This window comes from Lycorma delicatula, chromosome 6 (genome assembly GCF_047948215.1).
Source record: "Lycorma delicatula isolate Av1 chromosome 6, ASM4794821v1, whole genome shotgun sequence".
NCBI lineage: Eukaryota > Metazoa > Arthropoda > Insecta > Hemiptera > Fulgoridae > Lycorma > Lycorma delicatula.
This window is the reverse complement of record NC_134460.1, coordinates 74,972,800-74,992,147: the sequence shown is the minus strand read 5'-3', so window position 1 is coordinate 74,992,147 and position 19,348 is coordinate 74,972,800. Positions and strand designations below refer to the sequence as shown.

Below are 19,348 nucleotides of genomic sequence, written 5' to 3'. Positions count from 1 at the left end.
GATTTTTCTCATTAACAAACTCAACGAGATTTCGGGTTGTTATATTTTATGTATCAATTTGAAAGTGATTGACACAAAATTACGGCAATTATCGTGTTCACAAGAAAGTGAAATATATATAAACTTTTGTAATGACGGTGGACTTGGGGTCTGGGGGATGAGAAACACGAAGATATATCGAAATTTTCCAGAAATCGAATCATGATACCCATTACAATAGGTAGCTTTCTTATGAAATCTACCAAAAATTATGTTCTTTGCATTTCGTACAAAAAAAATTTATGTAGCTATGTTTCGAACAGCATTAATCTCTTTACAGACATTATTGCTAATTTAAAATTACGTGGCTAATAAATAACCTCCGTTTAATATTCATGTACATTAATGTTATGAAAAACTTAATTCCGATGACATGGGAATCGGATAAATTTCCAGTTATATCTTTTCAAAAGGAGATTTATGAATATAATGCAAATACATAAAAGTTTATCCTCTCAGTGGTTTAAATAATTCTTCATAACTAAAAGATTTCGGGTTTTTCAACCAGAATAAATGCCGCTTTAGAATTGTTCGGATTTAAAACCGAAGACGATGAAGGAGATAATCTCAAAGGTGAATTGAGCAATAAAATACTTAACAAAAACACAGCTTGATGAATATGTAATCCAAAAAGCCACCTCATCGAAAAAGAAAACGCACATCAATTATACTGGATATTAGAGAATATTAAATTAACCCGATGATAATTTCATAAATATCTGAATTAAAAATAATTTAATTTGAAGAAGAATAAGACAATAAGAAAAAAATTCTGACAAACACAAGAAAAGTTAAAACAGTCAGAATTAGCGTGAAACACCATTATCGACGGATACTGTAAAGCCCAAACAGAAGATTAGAGCAAGCCAAGTTAAATATAGCTGACTATTTAAACTTTCAAACGAACCGACTACAAAACCCACAGGAATGAAAAGTAACAACTGATAGTTATTTGTTTGTCTGTCTGGACGTCTAGACAACTACCCGACATATACGAAATGTGTATTCAGTACTACAGTAATATAATTGTAAGGGTTCTGTAATACAATTTACAGAGTTCCGGTTTATTAAGTAATACATCACGATACGTCCAATGGATTCCCGAAAGTCATTCGTTTTATTCATATCGAAATAGAAAAAAATAAATAATCACCATAAAAAAAATCTATATACTAAATAGATCTAAATTAAGAATCACAAATAAATAACTACTTTTGCAATTTCCTCATAACTAACTGACAACGCTGTCAAGAAATACCACATAATTTATAATTTTATACAATCTAAATCCTTATAAACTAATCCATATTCCAATAAAGAATAATAGATACTTTGAATTAAATTAATTAATTTATTTAAAATTAAATTAAAGTAATTAAATAGGGCTAATATTACGTACTATAACTCTACTAGTTAGCTAGATTTATTCTTTTACCAAAAGGCTTAAGCTTAGCAAAATGGTTTTAAAATTTAGTAAAAATAGAAAAAACAAAACAACGAAGAAGTTTAAAAATGAGCGGGGGGAAGAAGGAATGATCAATTAAGAGTCTACCAGAATAATTAGCTAAATATGTGGATCAATTCCTATGGTACCCAGGGTTAGTTAATTCGCTAATAGAATGCAAACCTACAATGAGATGGAAGAAACAAATATTAAGATAAATAAGGCAAAAAAACCACCGTAAAAACACCGGATACAGAAAATTATATTTTTTAATACAAAAATCCAAGAACCATCTTTTTCTAAGTAAATGAAATAAAAAAATTGGAATACAATTTAACATTTTATTAAAATAAGTACTACATTAAATACGTATCTTTTCAACGAGAGATTGTGGAAAGAAAAAAGAAATAGAAAGGGATGGGATGGTTATAAATAGAAAGGAAGAAGCTAAAAGGAAATGAAAAAAAATGATCATGAGCAACGAAAATGGAGGATTGAATCCTGTCAAAAAACAGATTCATGAAATAAACAAAATAAAGATTAAAGCATTAATTCTAAAATAAAAACTGTTCGGCGTTGACTTAAAAAATTAAATATATATTTAATTGTTATTTCCATTACGTAGTTTCTTAGTAATAATTATTTAATATTCGTAATTGTTTAATATTTAAAAATATCTAAAATGTTTATAGATAAAATATTATGATTAGATATAAATTTTAATGTAACGTAAATAACTAAAAATGTGAAAAAGCAAACTTAAATTTTACATTTTTTTTATCACCTAATTAGTATAAATTACTTCGAAATTAGATTTTCATCATAATTTAGTGTAATTTTGTTTATTAGTGTAAATTAAATTAGTGTAAATAAAATAGTGTTTATTAGAAAAAAGGCGACGTTACGGCCCGTCTCGAGAATGTTACATGATTTATATTTCGCTACACATGAATTTGATAAATGTTTTTACCAATTTTAACTAAATAACGTTCACAAATTTTGCGTACTAACAACAAAAGCTTCAAAATCCTGATCAATTTAGTTGTTTCTTGAGTTGTAATTTTTTTTAATACAGAAATTTTTCAATTTTTATCCCCAAAACACAAGTATAATTTTAGACAAATCGTTCGTACAAAGTATAAATCGTTCCAACGAATGAATTGTTCGAGAAGTATACTTTTCATTCGTTTGGACAAATGAAAAGTTCGTGCGCTACGAACAGCCGCCCGGCGCACCACCATTGGTCCGCTCTGCGCCAGTAACAGCAAACGTTTCAGCAGATAAAACAAACAAACAAACCCACGCACCACCCTTTTTTTATGGAGAGTGATAAAAACATTTTTTTTTTTGTTTTTACAATTAATATTAAAGTAGTCCTTAAGGTGTCAGTCTTTTTCAATAAAACCTATTTTTATCAAGAAATAAATTTATGAACTACGGAGCATCTTATCAAAATTTTGCAACGAGTTTATAACTAGAATCGTTCTTTTTCCAAAATCATTACAATACATTCAAATCTGTTGTTGAATCAGCAGCTTTTAAGCTAAAATTAGGGCAGAAACTTTTGAAGTATATCCGAAGTCGTAGTAATAATAAAAAAGGGAAACATTTTTTTTTAGAATTTAAAATGGTAGCATTCTTTTAGATGGTATACAGTTGATTTTTTTTTCTGTTTAGTACATGCTTATTATGTATTTCAGCAAAAAAAAAAAATTAACAGATAAATAAATACAATAAATGTTTTTTTTTTAATTATTAAGAACTAATAACTAAATTTGGATGAGGACTCAATTCTACTCTTTTAAGATATGTTTTTCCGACTATTCTGCTCATGCATTAAAAAAAATTCGAGGGGTAAGTGTTGAAGCTAGAGAATTTTTTAAAATTTTTGAAGAAAAATTGTTGAACTTTGAAAACGGCGTTTGTCCCTTACTAGAGAGACAATTTTTAATAAATATTTATCGAGAATACACTTCGGAAAATACCAGATGGAATAAATTAAAGCAAATTCGTAAGTAGACAAATGATTAATTTTTTTTTTTTTTTTTTTTAGTATTTTGAACGATGAATCTTTTCCGGGTACCAATTTCCGATTTCAGTTCTCTTTTAATAAAATATTCATTTTTTTTAAAGTAACCGATCGACGCTAACGTCCTGTACGACCATAAAATGTCCAGATATGTCCAGGGTTTATGTCCATCAATTAAAAGAATGCAAATTAATCTTCTTTTTATTATAATTCATTCAGAGTTAAATACTATAAATATAAGTTTCTTTTGAATAAATAAACAAATCTTTAAGCAAAATACAAAAAACGGATGAAGTAATACTAGTTTGAAAAATAAAATAACCAATTTAAAAAAAATAATATAAGTAAAAAAAATTATAATTTACGTAGTTACATAAAATACTGATTAAAAAGGAAAATTCTGTTACGTTGCGTTGCGAAAATGATGTAATAAAATTGTCTGAAATAATGACCACAGAAGACAGTAAGTCAGTTCTGAAGCGCAGATGTAAATTGTTTCCCTTTCTTTTATACGTTTCCATTTTATTTGCAACGGTTTTTTTACCTGCGAGGCCAGGTGAACCAGTAAAAAACAACCACGACACTAATTAGCCAGACAGCGAAACGATAGAGAAGGGATCACTATATTACACTCATATATATATATATACTGAATAAATTTTATACCACAACTCACTCTCGATTCAAAAAGAAACCCTATCGACAAATAAAACAATTGCATAGAATCCACTTCATCAAATATTATTTAAATAGCCAAACATTCTTGATTTTCAAACTAATAAAGCTTTTAAGCTTTTAAAAAGATATTAAATACATTTACGCAATTTGATTTTCATTTATTTATGTATTTTTTTTTTTTCTAATCTGCAACGGTAAAACTTCGGAACATTAGCCGACAAAACAGAAGTTTTCAGAACAATTTAATGAGGAAAAAACTACAATGAGACTTAGCGAACATTATACCTGACTAATCCTTATTTGACTAATGTAAATATTATTTTTTTAAATTTATACATAAAAATAATTTTCATCAATTACTTTACACAATTTTTGTACAAATATCAGTAAACAGAGTGTGATTTATTTAATCTGGAATTTTTTTTAATGCGATAAACATTTTAATATTTGTATAATTGTAACCACAATAACGCAGTAAAAAAATTGGCAAAAATTTTCTGAATTTTCAGGTATTTGGATAAGTTAAAATATTAATTTCCATTATTGATTTTATTTAACTACCACATCTAACAGGGATTAGACTAATTTCACTATTTAATCACCAATATTTTCTTTTTTTTGTCTTGAACTTGACTTCTATTTAGCTCATACAAACAGAGCGTAATAATAAGCAAGTAAAGCCGTGGTATACGTAACAAATATTCCGATTAGGTTTTGTAATTTTACGATCGTATATGAAACTGTGTTATAATCCTTTAATTGCACGCAGAAACTTTCTGTCGTGTACTTGAATCGGACTTATCATCGTCAAAAATGTCTAAAAACTACGACAGTCGATAGTCTAACAAAAACATTTTAATCAAATTTAAGTGATATTTGTTTTCTCTGGTCCTTAGGGTCTCTGGACCCTACAGTTCTAGGCATGAAATACAGATTACAGTTAATTAGTCTAATCGACTTGTCGATCACGTCATGATCCACATATTGATATTTTGCACCACATGTACTCAATAAAACACTAGAACACCGGACTGTTTTAGAATCTTATTTCAGAATACACTTTTAAACAGACAAGCCACATTTCCTTTACAAATGATTTTCGATTTCTGAAGCAAGAGTTTTGTACTAAAAATCAGTATGAAATACGTAAACTTATCTCCTTTGCTACACGCATGAAGGTGACGTATGCATACAGAAATGAATTTAATATTATTACATGATTTTTGAAAGTATATAAATTTGACATATTTAAAATTTCTTTTTCATAAACTTTAAAAAATGTCGAAGACATCGGAAATCATTTATTTATTCTTAACTATTTCATTATCAAAGGAGATCACAACGGAATAATTAAAATAACCACAACCAACACAAAACCGCAAGACGTTTTAGTTATCTCATCTTAATCAAAATATTCCACAAGATGGATTTTCAATGTTATCTATTTACTTACTTATGTTTTTACTATTAAAAGAAAAAAGTAATAAAAATAGTTTCAACAATAATTCCTTAACCAAAAAAGGTTATATAAATTAGTATAACGTAAGACATAATTAAAACACATCACTAATAAAAAAAATTAGGTTACTTAAATAAAAATTATTTAAAATATTTAACGTATACGTAATATATAAAAAAAACATTATTCAGTCCGACAAAATTATTTTATAATAATACAAGTAAAAACAATTCGAATCGATATGCTGAAATAATAAAAACTTAATTTAATCGACAAGTGGAAATTATAAAAAATATTTTTGAATATCTAATTAACTAATTTCTGTAGATGTGCGGTTGATCTTATGGGGAATACCTTTCCAATGGTATATTTGACAACATTTATGATAGAGAGAAAACACGAGTAAAATTTTTATAAAGTTCTCCCCTACGAGATACTGCACTCGCACAATTTATCCCCATCATCTAAACCAATTTTATTTTTAAATCTAATAAAATAAATTTTCTTAATACACAATTTATCATAATATATTTTATGATTTTTAGGTTAAACCGTTTCAAAAATATAAAGCTGAATAGTTAGCAAGTAAGCTTATATTACAACCCATTTTATAACCGTGGTTCGAACTTCAAAACTTCCAGAAATACAAAAATGTGGAGATTATTGTTTGATCGATAGCAATACTTCCCGTTTTATTTTGTATTATAACAGCGAAAAATTAAAATTTAAACGATGCGTACAAAGTCTAACATTAGATAAAATATCTAATAATGAAAAGGTGTTAATAATGGAAAAGGGTTAATAATTTAAAAGACGGTCTATAAAATATTTACAAACATGATCTGAAAGTTTAGCCAATACCTTGTAACTTCATCACCAAATATTAGTGTTTTATAATTGGAATTATTATTTTAATATAAATAACGTTTAGAAAAAAAAAATTACTACAGTTTTCAATAAGATATATTTAAAATACGCATTCAATGTAATAATACTTACTAAAATCTATCAGCAGTCGACCATATCCTTGTCTTTGATAAGGCGGTAACGTAAGAATACAGGACACGTTGTAATTTAAAAATGAATTCTTTTCCTGTAAAAACAGAACAATAAATTTGTGATAATTTATAATTATTTAAAAAAAAACATATTTAAGAAATAATATTAAAAGAAACTGTAACAGATTGTGAAAAATCAAATATAATTATATACGTGGGCAGATACTTCTCTTTTATGAGTGTGAACGGAGAAGGATATATTTAGTCTCATATTTCATTTACTCTTTATTTCTTATAAATAGATGTAATTACAGTTTCGTCCTTTTCTTTATATAAAGGTATATATTTAGTTGGCTTAATTTACAGCTGAAATTTTTATACTTTATTATTTTTCATAGCATTGTTCACTCTTGTTTAAACATTCACACAGTCATGTTCATTTCAAACATAAATTATAAATAAACTACAACATTGTAAATAAAATTAAATATAATAATAAGAGTCCTTTCTCGCATTCTATCACATTCAGAAGACCCTCCAGGAAGCAAAAATAACCTCCGGTGGTAAGCTAGATAAACAGGCTTCAGCGCACATAACAAATTTGGACTACGAGGTCAGTAAAGATGATGTGCTGAGAGCAGTCAAGAAGGCCCTTCTACCGGAAGAACAGGCAGAAGTGAAAGTTACCTATCTTAGACCGGCCTTCGGACAGTCGCAAAATGCGACTGTCACCCTACCTAGGAAAACGTAGTGGTCGCAGGAAGAATCCGCATAGGATGGCAGTCCTGTCGGGTGCTACTAAGAGAGAAAGACCCCAAGTGTTACCGGTGTTGGGAAGTGGGAAACGGGGCTTCGACTTGCACCGGCCCCGACAGGTCAAACTTGTACTTTTCGTGTGGGAGGCCTGGACACAGGAGATAGCAGTGTGTTGAATTAGCACACTGTGCATTACGTGGTGCGGAGGACCACCGAGCCAAGAGTTGTCACTACAATATGAAATACCTCCTGTTTAATGCTAACAGGTCCAGTTTTAGTTTGAAACAATATGATAAACCGTGATATTTTACGAATACCCCAAGACTACAAATTTGTTTCGATGTATACAAATTTCGATAAATGAAATTTTATGCTTCGTTTACCTGTCAATAACATTTAGTTATAGTTTTTACCTTATTAGTTGGTCTCTGGCAAAAGGATTTTGTCATTAGCGACATAAAATAACAAGATATTACAATTTTTACAGAGTGATTCAGCAGAAAAAGAAGATAATTTGGATACTGATTCTAGAGCTTGAAATAACGAAAAAAGCTCATACAAATATATATTTAAAAACGCTTTGTTATAAAGTTACGGCAAGACAACGATTTCATCAATTCCCCCGGTGAAATGAGGTCATACTGACATTTTTAAGGCAATATATAAGGGGGTAAACTTGATGGTTTCTTATGTTTCCGACCTGAAAAATTCAAGAAAACAGGTCCCAGAACTGTATCTTCCGTAGTTTTCATGATATCCGACTTAAACAGAAACATTCGGTGACGAAAAATAGGAGTTTTCGGTATGAAGTACAATAACTTGGTTAATTGACAAATGAATGCGTAAATTTTATTATCGAAACTTGTAGAAAATTTAATTCTGAGAAAATTGATGTAATAAAGTCTTAATCAGGATATAGTAAAAACTACGGGATACAGTTCTCGGACCTGTTTTATTCAATTTTTCAGTTCAAAAAAATAAAAATCATCAAGTTATGTTTACCCCTCATATAATGCCTTAAAAATTTCAGTATGATCACATTTCACCGGGGGAAATCCGAGCGAATTTTATCTTTAGCCGCAACACGACAACAAGGCGTTTTTGGACATATGTTTTATGTACTTTTTTCTTACTTCAAGCACCAGAATCAGTTCCCAAATTATTTCCCTTTCCTTCTGAATCAGTCTGTAGAAACAAGTTGGCATTATTTTTTAAAATAAATATTGCAGGACTATAAAATATATATATACTCATACATACTGAAAGATAAACTCTTCACATTTTAAAACACACTTTTACTATTTTCTTTTAAAACATTTTTTTTTTCTTTTTAAATGTTAGAGTATACCTGTTACACAATATGGTTCATTTGAGTTATGTTATATTCTATTTATTTGCTTTAATAAATACATCTTTAATTAGCACGACTGTACTTGGGTCATTTCAAACAGCTGGTAGTCTGTTCTAAATGTCCACAAGGAAATAAGTTATCGTTGTAGTCTATCAAATAAAACAGCATTTTAATCTAACGAGATTATCTTTCAAAGATATAAAATAAACGTGTTGTATTCGTAAGTGATTTACTAAGATTGTTTAGCGTAAATGTCATTAAATGAAATAAAATATAATCTGACAAATAAAAAAACATACATATATTCATAACTAGCGTACTTGACGTGCATTTTGAGCCCATCGAAGCTCGTTTCTTTTATCTTCATCATGCAGCAGTCTGGATGCTGCTTCAAGTTCAGCTTGCAGATTTTTTTGTAGCCTATATATTTCTCTATAAAACAAGAGAAATAAATTCAAATAAGATTCATCGAAATCGGTTCAGTAGATTTTGCGTGATTGAGTAAAAAATAAACAAACAAAGTTTACATATTAGTATAAAGTATGATTCACTACTCATCTTTCATCTAAATTTTAATAAATAAAAGCATATTCTTCATTAATTAGACCGTAACCAGGACGTTCCAACGCACTTGCTGTGTGGTTTATTGGTAAATAAAAAAAATATATATATATATATATAAAATTACTAACAATAAAATTAAACAGATAATTATCCCCTTTTAACTGAATAGAATATTTGTTTTAAGAATTCTTTATAAATTACGCAAGTAAAGTAAATCATATTAAGGTAAGGAAGAATCATATTACGGGAATTGAAGAATATTGCTTTGAGGAAAAGTGTATTTGATATTCTTTATAATTAATACTATATTATAATAAATTATTACGTTTTTCAAGGATACTGATTTTACAAGCGTAGAAATTAACTAACTAACTCTTACCACGATGTCAATGCAGACAGTGTACACATACTTACAGAAGTTCGAAAGTCAAGAACCTAAAGCAACTAATACATCGTAAAATTATACCGGGTTAAAGTTATAAAGTTATAAAGTGAGATATTACAGTGAACAGCGATGAGAAATGTAAAAATAAAAATAAGAAAGTTTAATGAAATAAAAGGTTAAAGAAATAATAAAGAGTACTAACACGATGAACCCTAAATAAATAATTTGTGATAATCCCTGAACGTTAAAGCGCTACTTTTATGTATATATTTAACGTAGAACATAAACTAAATCGCAACTACCAACATAAATTAAAATTATTTTAAGTATATACTTCTGGAAAAATAAAGTACTTGTAATAAAACGGTAAACATTTTAAAATGTTACCTTCGTGTTATAAAATACGCACGTAACAAAATTACTAAAACCGCATACTCTTCGTTGCAAATAATAAGTATCAGAAATAATTTATTTTGATCCTTAACATGGTTTTAAAATTCTTATATATATATATACAGTAATAAATATAATTACCCAGTCTTCATTAGCATATAGCTAGCTACTCCTTTCTTTTCCTGTTTAGCCTTCGCTAATTACCTTTCAGATAATACTTCAGAGGATGAATGAGGATGATATGTATGAGTGTAAATGAAGTGTAGTCTTGTACAGTCTCAGGTCGAACATTCCTGAGATGTGTGGTTAATTTAAACCCAACCACCAAAGAACACCGGTATCCACGATCTAGTATTCAAGTCCGTGTAAAAATAGCTGGCTTTACTAGGACTTGAACGCTGGAACTCTCGACTTCCAAATCAGCTGATTTAGGAAGACGCGTTCACCACTAGACCAACCCGGTGGGTTTATAGCTAACTACTAAGTATAACTAACTATACGTAATAGAAAACAGCAAAACATATTTGTAATAACAAGTGACATAATTAAAAATTTTTAAAAACTCATGAAGGCGTTTTGAAGAAACATATCTACTGCAGCACCACATGGCGGCTTCTAACCGTAAAATTAATCTAAGAACCTGCTCTGAGATGATACCTATGTAATGCAACGTAATGAGATGATACCGATGTAAAACCGCATCGAAATCGGTCCAGTAGTTTTTGAGGAAAATGGTGAAACACACACACACACACACACACACACAATCTCTTACCCCAAACGCATATATCGCCTCCGTTCCGTCGTGGGTAAAAATATTAATGAAACGTATTCACAAGTAAAATTATTTTCTTTTACGAGCGATCACACATCAAAAAAGGTATACTGATACAGATTGAACTGCACATTACATACGAATAATGAGCTATACTACGAGTTAATAATTTGGAAAAAAAGATTAAGTTAAAAAAAAAAGTTTAGTAAGATTTTACTAAACAATCTACTTCGATTGTTAAAACGATCTCATCAGTACACATACATTAAATAAATACATGAAAAAAATAGTAGTAATAATGGTAGTGAAAAATACTGAAAAATAAACTAACAGTAAATGAAAATAAACGGAGACTATAGAACAATTTTTAGTATTTTATAGTTTCGATACAAACAATTGTCGATTTAGGCAACCCCAATCGAAAGCGGAAATTTTAACTTAAAACAATCTAAGTCACTGAAACTTCCGACTCATTAACATCCCTTCTGTATCGTTAAAAATTGATCTTAGGAAAAATAAAAACATCATAAACCTAAAACCAATTAAAGAGATATCCCTCCCATGAATAAATTTTAAGAGAGGGGATAACCGTTTGATGATTATATGATTGAAAACTCCTCAGAAAGGTTAATAATAAAACTAAACCTTATAAATATAAATAGATAAACTACTAATATAACAGAAATAGATTATGGTAATGAAATTTACTACACAGCCACGTCTTTGGTAAGTTGAACGATGTTAAACTTGTAGTTGAAGGTTAAATATCAACTGAATTATTGCAGACTGGATTTTTAGCTCAATTAAGCAAGTAATGAGAAACACTTCATTCCTCAATTCCACTAATAATCCTGACTTCGGATGCTTATTACTCTTAAGAATGGTTTAGTTATCGTTAGGATATCTAGCAAAGAAAATCCCTTTTGTGGTTAGTAATAGGAAGATCTAACTAACAAATTCGTTTGTAAGAACTTAAAGATAGCGTCCTCAAAACTTAAAAATACATCAAAGGAAAGTTCAATGAATATTTATAATGGTTCAAGTTTTATTTTTACTTTTTTTAAGCACAAAACGGAATTTTAAATTCAAAACCATTAAAACATATAAAAGAGAGAATTATCAAAGTTGTATTTCAATTTATTAAACGTTCTTTAACAAACAGAAATCGTCCCGATTCTGCAGTTATATTTCATCTTCTCATATTGAAATACTAAAAAAAGAAAACACAGAAAAAATATCATGAAAAAATATAAAATACAAAATTTCTTCGAAATTCAAATTTTTTCTATGTTATTCTTAAGTATCATTTCAAATGATTCAGAATTAGATGAAATATTTCCTTAAAATAAGAAAAAGCCAGCCAAAAAAAAAAAATAAATAACGTAACCGATAATGTTTTGTATATTTTCAAATATTAATTTCGCTGAATAATTAATTTGAAAGCTATTAATTTTTAAATATTCGATTATTGGTATTTCACAAAATATTACTATGTATAACTTATGGCTTTAAATAATGTATTTTTTTTTAAATTTTAAACGTTTAAAAAACATTTAGATTGAAAAATATTCAGAATGAAGATTTATTTTACGTATTGATGAACCAAATTTTCTTTTATTTTATGAATAAAATTTTTTACCCTCTTTTTTTATTAACGTCATTCAGAAGGTAGAGTAGAATTTGGATGGGGTAAAGAAAGCAAAAGGCAAAGCAACGACTGTATCATATATATAAGTAATCGTGAAAGGTTCCATCGAAAGGGTTAGTAAAATGGGAGGGATAGCGATGAAGAGAGGGAAAGAGTCTATTTGGAAGGGGTGAGATTGCGGGTCTCTGCGGCGCTCTGCGGAACTGCACGGAGGTCACTCACCCACCTCGTAGAGTTGCTAAAGCTAAAGCCAGCATACAGCACACGTTCGCTGTAATTCTGTCTACAAGTTTTTTACTTTTGCAAAAAATGAAAGAAAAAACTTGATTCTTTTACATAATTTATCAACATTTTCCAATTACGAAAAAATAAACTTGTAGTATCTAAAATTACATACATTTTCCGGTTACGGAACATACATGAAAAATAATAAAGCGCAGGTATAAATAAAAAAATTAATGAAAAACTGAATACAGAATTCAAAGTTCATGGTTTCAAATGTTTACCGAACTCATGAAAAAATTATTATTATTTTTTTGTTAAAATATTCGTAAAATCTTGAGTATGCATAAAGATTTTCATGAACCAAAATTCCCAACCATTAGTCCATCAATATTAAGTAAAAATGTACTTAGCTGCTTCTTTTTTGTGTCATCTAACGTACGGAGTGTTAAGTTAAATGTAAAGGTTTCACAACACCTGTAGGGTTGTACTCATAAAATTCATACTTAAACAGATATCCTTAAATAGGTATATGTTTAAAAAAACTGAAAAGATTTTTCGACAATTCGCATAAAATTATCTTTGTTACAAAAAAACACCTGTTTGATAAAAAAAAAACGATCTACCAAAACGGGGACCATAAAACATAGTCAAACGGACTATTTCAAAACCTCTTGAAGTTAAAGATATACATTTCATCCAAAATTCCTTGGGAGTTCTGGATATCTTGATCAAGGTTAAAAGAACATAAGAACTTTGCTCAAATATATGCCAAAAAACAGAACTTTTTCAACAGATTCGTAAAAAGCTATCCAAAAATAGGGTAGGTTTTCCTAAGGAAATTCTTTCTCATCCAAAGACAGTCTGGAATGCCGAAGTATTCAAACTAAAATCAAACAAAGCTATCGAATCTCATCTTCCATTAGGATCTATTTAGTCAGAATCCAATAAGAGGTTTGTCATTCATATAGTCTAAGGGACAAAAAGTCTCTTCGAGATCACTTCCAGATCCGAACAACTCTTTAATGGACCGTTATTTTGAACTAAAAAAACGTTATTCACAGTTTACTATATTTTAAACTTATATATACAGACACGAATATTGAAATTTAAGGGATTTTGTACTACACAGATATCAAGGGGTTAAGTAGTTTTTAAATCTCAATTTGAAAACCATCATCATTTTTTTTTTAACCAAAGAATGGTATACTAGCAAAATAAAAGATCTTAAAACGGTGCAAATTTTTCTACATGTTGAAGGTTGTAAAAACTTTTCAGTTTTCTTGACTTTTTAAACGCACGTACATTTCTTACCCATAGCTTGCGTTTAACCATCAATTTTTATAATAAAGTAGTTCATAGTTACTGTCCTTTACTTTTCATTACAATAGTGTTTATCTGCTAATGAAATTACAAGTAAATATGGTTCTTGACCGATTACAAGAGCGATCTGCATAGGATCATAGGTTGTCGAAGTAGGAAGATGATTTTTGAAGACAGTATTTTCCACAAAACTTCATAGAATTTATTATCAAACCGGTCTAAGAATGAATTCGGGCATAGAGAAACCTTTCTCTTGAGATATTAATGATTACTGTATTGCCGTAAAAAAAAGTAATAAATAATAATCGTAAAACGTTCCTACTCTCAACTCTTACTTTTCTAATTTTCATGCATCACACCTCAAAAGAAAATATTCCTCGTATTGGCACATCTCTATCAAATAAGATAAACTGTTGGAAACTAATAACCTTGCCTATTAAACAAATCTGGGCATTAAAAGAAATCTATATATGTTATATATAGTATTAATAAAATTCAACTCCATTTAAAAAACATTTTTACAGCCTACAAGTTCGTTCATTAATAATAAATTATTGCAGTTTTATTTTATTTGAAATTTAAAAAAATCATTAATTTTCAGCTGCCTGATTCATCAATATCTTACATAGACGCTTCCTTTATAAGGATAAAAATGTTTTCGCAAAAATGTCTGGACAAGATCGGTTTTAAAGTATTTTAATTAAATAGAAAAAATTAATTTATTGAAATAAATATAATTTTATTTAGATACGTAATAAAAAATAAGTAAACCTTCGTTTGTTTCTAAGGAATTGATTGAAACCACTTTTTCTAAGATTTCCCCCCTTTTGTTTCTGGTATACTATGGTTACAGAAATTCAATCAATACCGTTGTCGAAATGGTCGATCTATTGTAAAAAAGATACCAACTGGCGCAATTATAATTGAGCTAACCCGGTATAAACATTATAATCTCAAAATGAAATTTTAAAAATAAATATTTAGAATAAATTTTTAATACTTTTTAACGAATTAGATTCTAAGTTACTATGATTATAGAAACTTACAAACATGTTACTTATTTTAACAAACTTGTTATGCAGATACATCTTACATTCGTGTAAAATTATTTATACTTAACCATTAAGTTGAACATTACTTCGGTAAAAATAATTAGCTAAAAAAAATATCTAATAAAAATATTTGTCGATTGCAACGTTTCAAAACCTTAAAGACTGTAAAAAATTATTACACATCTAAGATTTTTTCAACTGAGTGAGCATCCAAGCTGGTGGGCGTTATAACGCCTAACGTAACTTTTTTCTCTTTTATACAGAACAAGAAACGATTCGATTTGTCGGTCTAAGTAAAATGAAACAATGTTATATTGTTGAACTAAACCTTTTTGAACAAAAATATACTTGGGAAATAATCATGAAAATACTACATAAAAAATGCAATTAAAATATAAATTACGTATTTGTAAATAAACACGAAACAACTTAATTGATTCTAACTAGACATTAATTCAATATTTAGGACTTTCAACATTATTGCATTAAAATATTCTAATATTAATAAGTAGAAAAAAAAACAAAGATGTTAAATGGCGTTGACCATAATCTAATTAATGGATCATTTGTTTTGCTAAATCTTTAAATAACCTGCACATATTCAACAACACACTGTAGCTTAATAAAAACTAGCGGCCCAGTCCTCCCCCTCTACGACTCATTCGCGTCTTACTCTCCACCCCACGCAACCTTAATTATTAAATATCGTTCCAATTTTAAAAACCCCCAACAAGTCTCTTAAAATAAATCTTCTTATTTTAACAAACTCGTTATGCAGATACATCTTACATTCGTGTAAAATTATTTATACTTAACCATGAGATAAATTAAGTTGAACATTACTTCGGAAAAAATAATTATCCGTATTTTGGAAAGTTCGTGTATCTCTAACATGCTGTATTTAATTCATCCATATTGATAATCAATTATGCAAATTTAAAAGACATGGTAATTAATTACTAAATAGGTCGGACAAAGGACTCCCATCAGAACAATTTTTATGATTTTATTTTTAATAAAATAAAAAATGATTATTTTTAAATAGTCGTTAGTATTTTAATGTAATTAATCCTATTCTCTTGCAATAACAGTTAACTGGTAATTAATAACAACATTTAAACTTTTAAGGGACCCGCGATCGTAACAGTTCATTCCCTACAACCTCCAAACATAAGAACTCATACAGAATTAAAGATCAAAAGACAATAACTAAATAGAATGATTTTCAATATTTATGTCATGTTTTGGATAGTTTAGCAGGCACAACTTTTAAAAGGCCGTATGTTGTTTTGTAATCAGTAGTATAGGAATAGGAAGTTAAGGACAACCTTTATCTTTAACCCCATGTGTTGTGACAGAGGTCAAGGTCACCCTCTTCACGAACAAATAGGATTATAGCATTAATAATAGAATTATTTTTATCCTGTGACACTGACCCTGCCATTCCGTCATCTTGGGCTAACTCTCCACCATTCTGTCCCCTTTTCTCCCCCATCTTATCTTGCTCTTTGCTTTCATGGCATTAGTTACCGAACAAGCCGAAGTTTTTTCACTGATACTAGCGTCGGATGACTTTCTCTTTCCCAAGCTCTTTCTCATACAGTTTTTTTCCGTTTCAGCCCTATCCTTCGAAACTAGTACTTAGAATATTCAATATTGTGCTCCTTGCACGCGGCTTTCAGTAAATTTATTCCCCCGTCACATCTTTTCAATCTCTCTTGAAGATTAGCTACTAGTTGGCAATACTAGTAACCCGGAATGTACATTTTTACCGGCAATAAACCTAAACCTTTGTTTATTACTGCCCTACTACTTTCTTAACCAAATCACATGCGGTGTTGTTTGTGAGAGCACTAAACAGACCGCTTCCTCTCTTTGAAATGTTACCTTTTTTCGGTAGACGCATAGCATTTTATACATTACCTCCATGAAGTTCAAAAGCAACAATGTAGTAATAAATTAATTCTTTTCTTTTAATGGTGCAATGGAGTTTTACAATATTTACCACACTCACGAAATTATTTTTCCACTCATTGTAAATTTTAAACGCTTTTTATACAATCAACTCAAATGTAAATAATAAATATAATTAAACACTTGCTCTTTTTTTACCGCATCATGCATATTGATACCATCATCAAAACTGATCAGTTTATAATTATGAAAATCGTACGCTTATTGTTGAGAATTTACGTCTCGATCATTTTAAAACACGTTTGTTTCCATCACATTTTTTCGATACCATTCCCTCTTCGTTCATCGATAAGCTTCTTATCGTCGTTCAAATTAACAGCGTCCTCGTCTTCGGCACTGCCTAAATAACGAATGCGACGCTCTTTAACATAAATATCACCCTTTGGATTTTTTCATAGGACATCGATCTTTGACGCAGCATATGCTAACCGGTTCTCTTTAGATATCGTGAAAAATTAACACTGAAACAAATGAATATTTCCTTTCATATTTCCTTTCATAATTTCCAGTTCTTCTACTATCGAAATTACTTCGTTATGATGACCGGTATAACAAACGTGTTTTGAAGCTATCAACAACTTCAATCTTTCACAAAGATCGTTCGGATCATCAAAGATGGCGTAGATCATCAAAGATCTTGTGGTCTCATCAAAAACCATCGACGTACTTATCCATATGCCAGTTTTTTGTGTGCCGGAAATATCTTCCTTATTATATTCATATAATTTTTTGATCGAAATCAACAATTTATCTTCGATTTTCAAATTATCACTATCGAAGTGAATTCCGTAAACATTTTGGGTATTATTTTTTACATCACTTACGGCATCGAGGGTGTACTACCTAGCCAATTCGCCTTCGAAATTCCACAGCCTGAGCTGTCTTGTCAATGTCTCGAGCGTCTCTTTTACCTAATGGGTGAAATATACTCTTTCGGTGAGAACATAAATATTTTAAGCGTAAGCACAACCTTCGGACTGCGCACATTTATTTACAACCTCTTCGGCGGGTTCGATTGTTTTCTTTTTCTTCTTTTCATTCTACCTCAATAATTGTCCATGCGTACGTTATCATCATGTTTATAATGTTTTGCGTTATCTTTCATCGCGTGCTACGAATGGCCTATCGGAATTACAGTTTCAACTTCATTTTAGGCTTACCCCATTCGATTATTTCACCAGTGGATATTTTCTCAACCAGTTTGATGATAAGTTCGGTGGATACCGAACTAATACTAGATCGAGCGGTAGCGGGCCTTTGGTTTTGCACTTTCTTTATCAACAACTTTCTTTAACAACGCTTTCTTTATCGAGAAGCCATTTTTGTTTTGATTCCACGTACAATCACATAAATGTTTAAATTCGTTAAATGACATGAATTATGACACATGGCAGTGTGGTCGTGATAAACATGTTTTAAACTACGCTCGTCTTGCCGGAATAAAAAATATTCGCATTGTTTTTTACTAGCTGTTTTGGGATTTTGTTGTATATGTAAATAATTCGCTATGTATAGCGAAACAATTCGTAATATTGTTTGGCTTTTCACAAACAACATTATCAAAAATCATTACAGAATTTAGTTCCGATTCTTCGGAAGAACCTCCAGATTGTTATCCAAAATTATGCCTTCAATGTAGGATAATGCTTTTTGTAAAAATGTATATTTCGGATGATAAAGCGATTTAAAATACATATACATTGCTGAAACGCAAACCGTTAGATCAACTAATTAAAAACCGCGTTCGGCTCATCATAGTTCAAAATGCCTGCAACTAAAAACCTGATAATACTGGGAAACAACTTGCTCTGTCACCGTTTTATTTTATTCTCGACACTTACGTATCGAAATTACATACTGAACGCTTATCTTGTTCATGAACTTCATTTTTAAGACACGACGGGGGAAAATATGGAGGCGTGGTGGGGAAAAGATGTCGGAAGGGCGGGGCCAGTTCACGTGAACAAAATACTGCAAACTTATTAGTTTGTGGAGAGCGGATTCCCTTGACTTCATGGGGTCAAAAACCTAGCTCCAGGAGCTAGGACTGGTCGCTTAACTGTTTCGAGCCTCAGTAGCCGTTTGTGGCACAGACATTCGGTCTTATACTTTAGGGCGACCGATGGGTGGTGGTGGGAGAAATGACATGGGGTCAAAGATCAAGGTTGTCCTTAATACCCATTTCTACACTACTGTAGTCTACAAGCCAGTTCTGTTATATCGATTTTTGTGATTTATTTATACTACTCTATAATTTA

General features: G+C 29.9%; 1 protein-coding gene across 2 annotated transcripts in view; it reads right to left on the bottom strand.

Annotated features, from left to right (window-relative positions):
• Nucleotides 1-19,348, bottom strand: part of chm (lysine acetyltransferase chameau) — a 497,822-nt gene that overhangs the window by 166,073 nt on the left and 312,401 nt on the right. For both annotated transcript variants that reach the window (XM_075367908.1, XM_075367909.1), the window contains one exon: nucleotides 6,649-6,742. In XM_075367908.1, coding sequence (XP_075224023.1) covers nucleotides 6,649-6,742 — 94 coding nt within the window. The remainder of the gene's footprint in view (nucleotides 1-6,648; nucleotides 6,743-19,348) is intronic.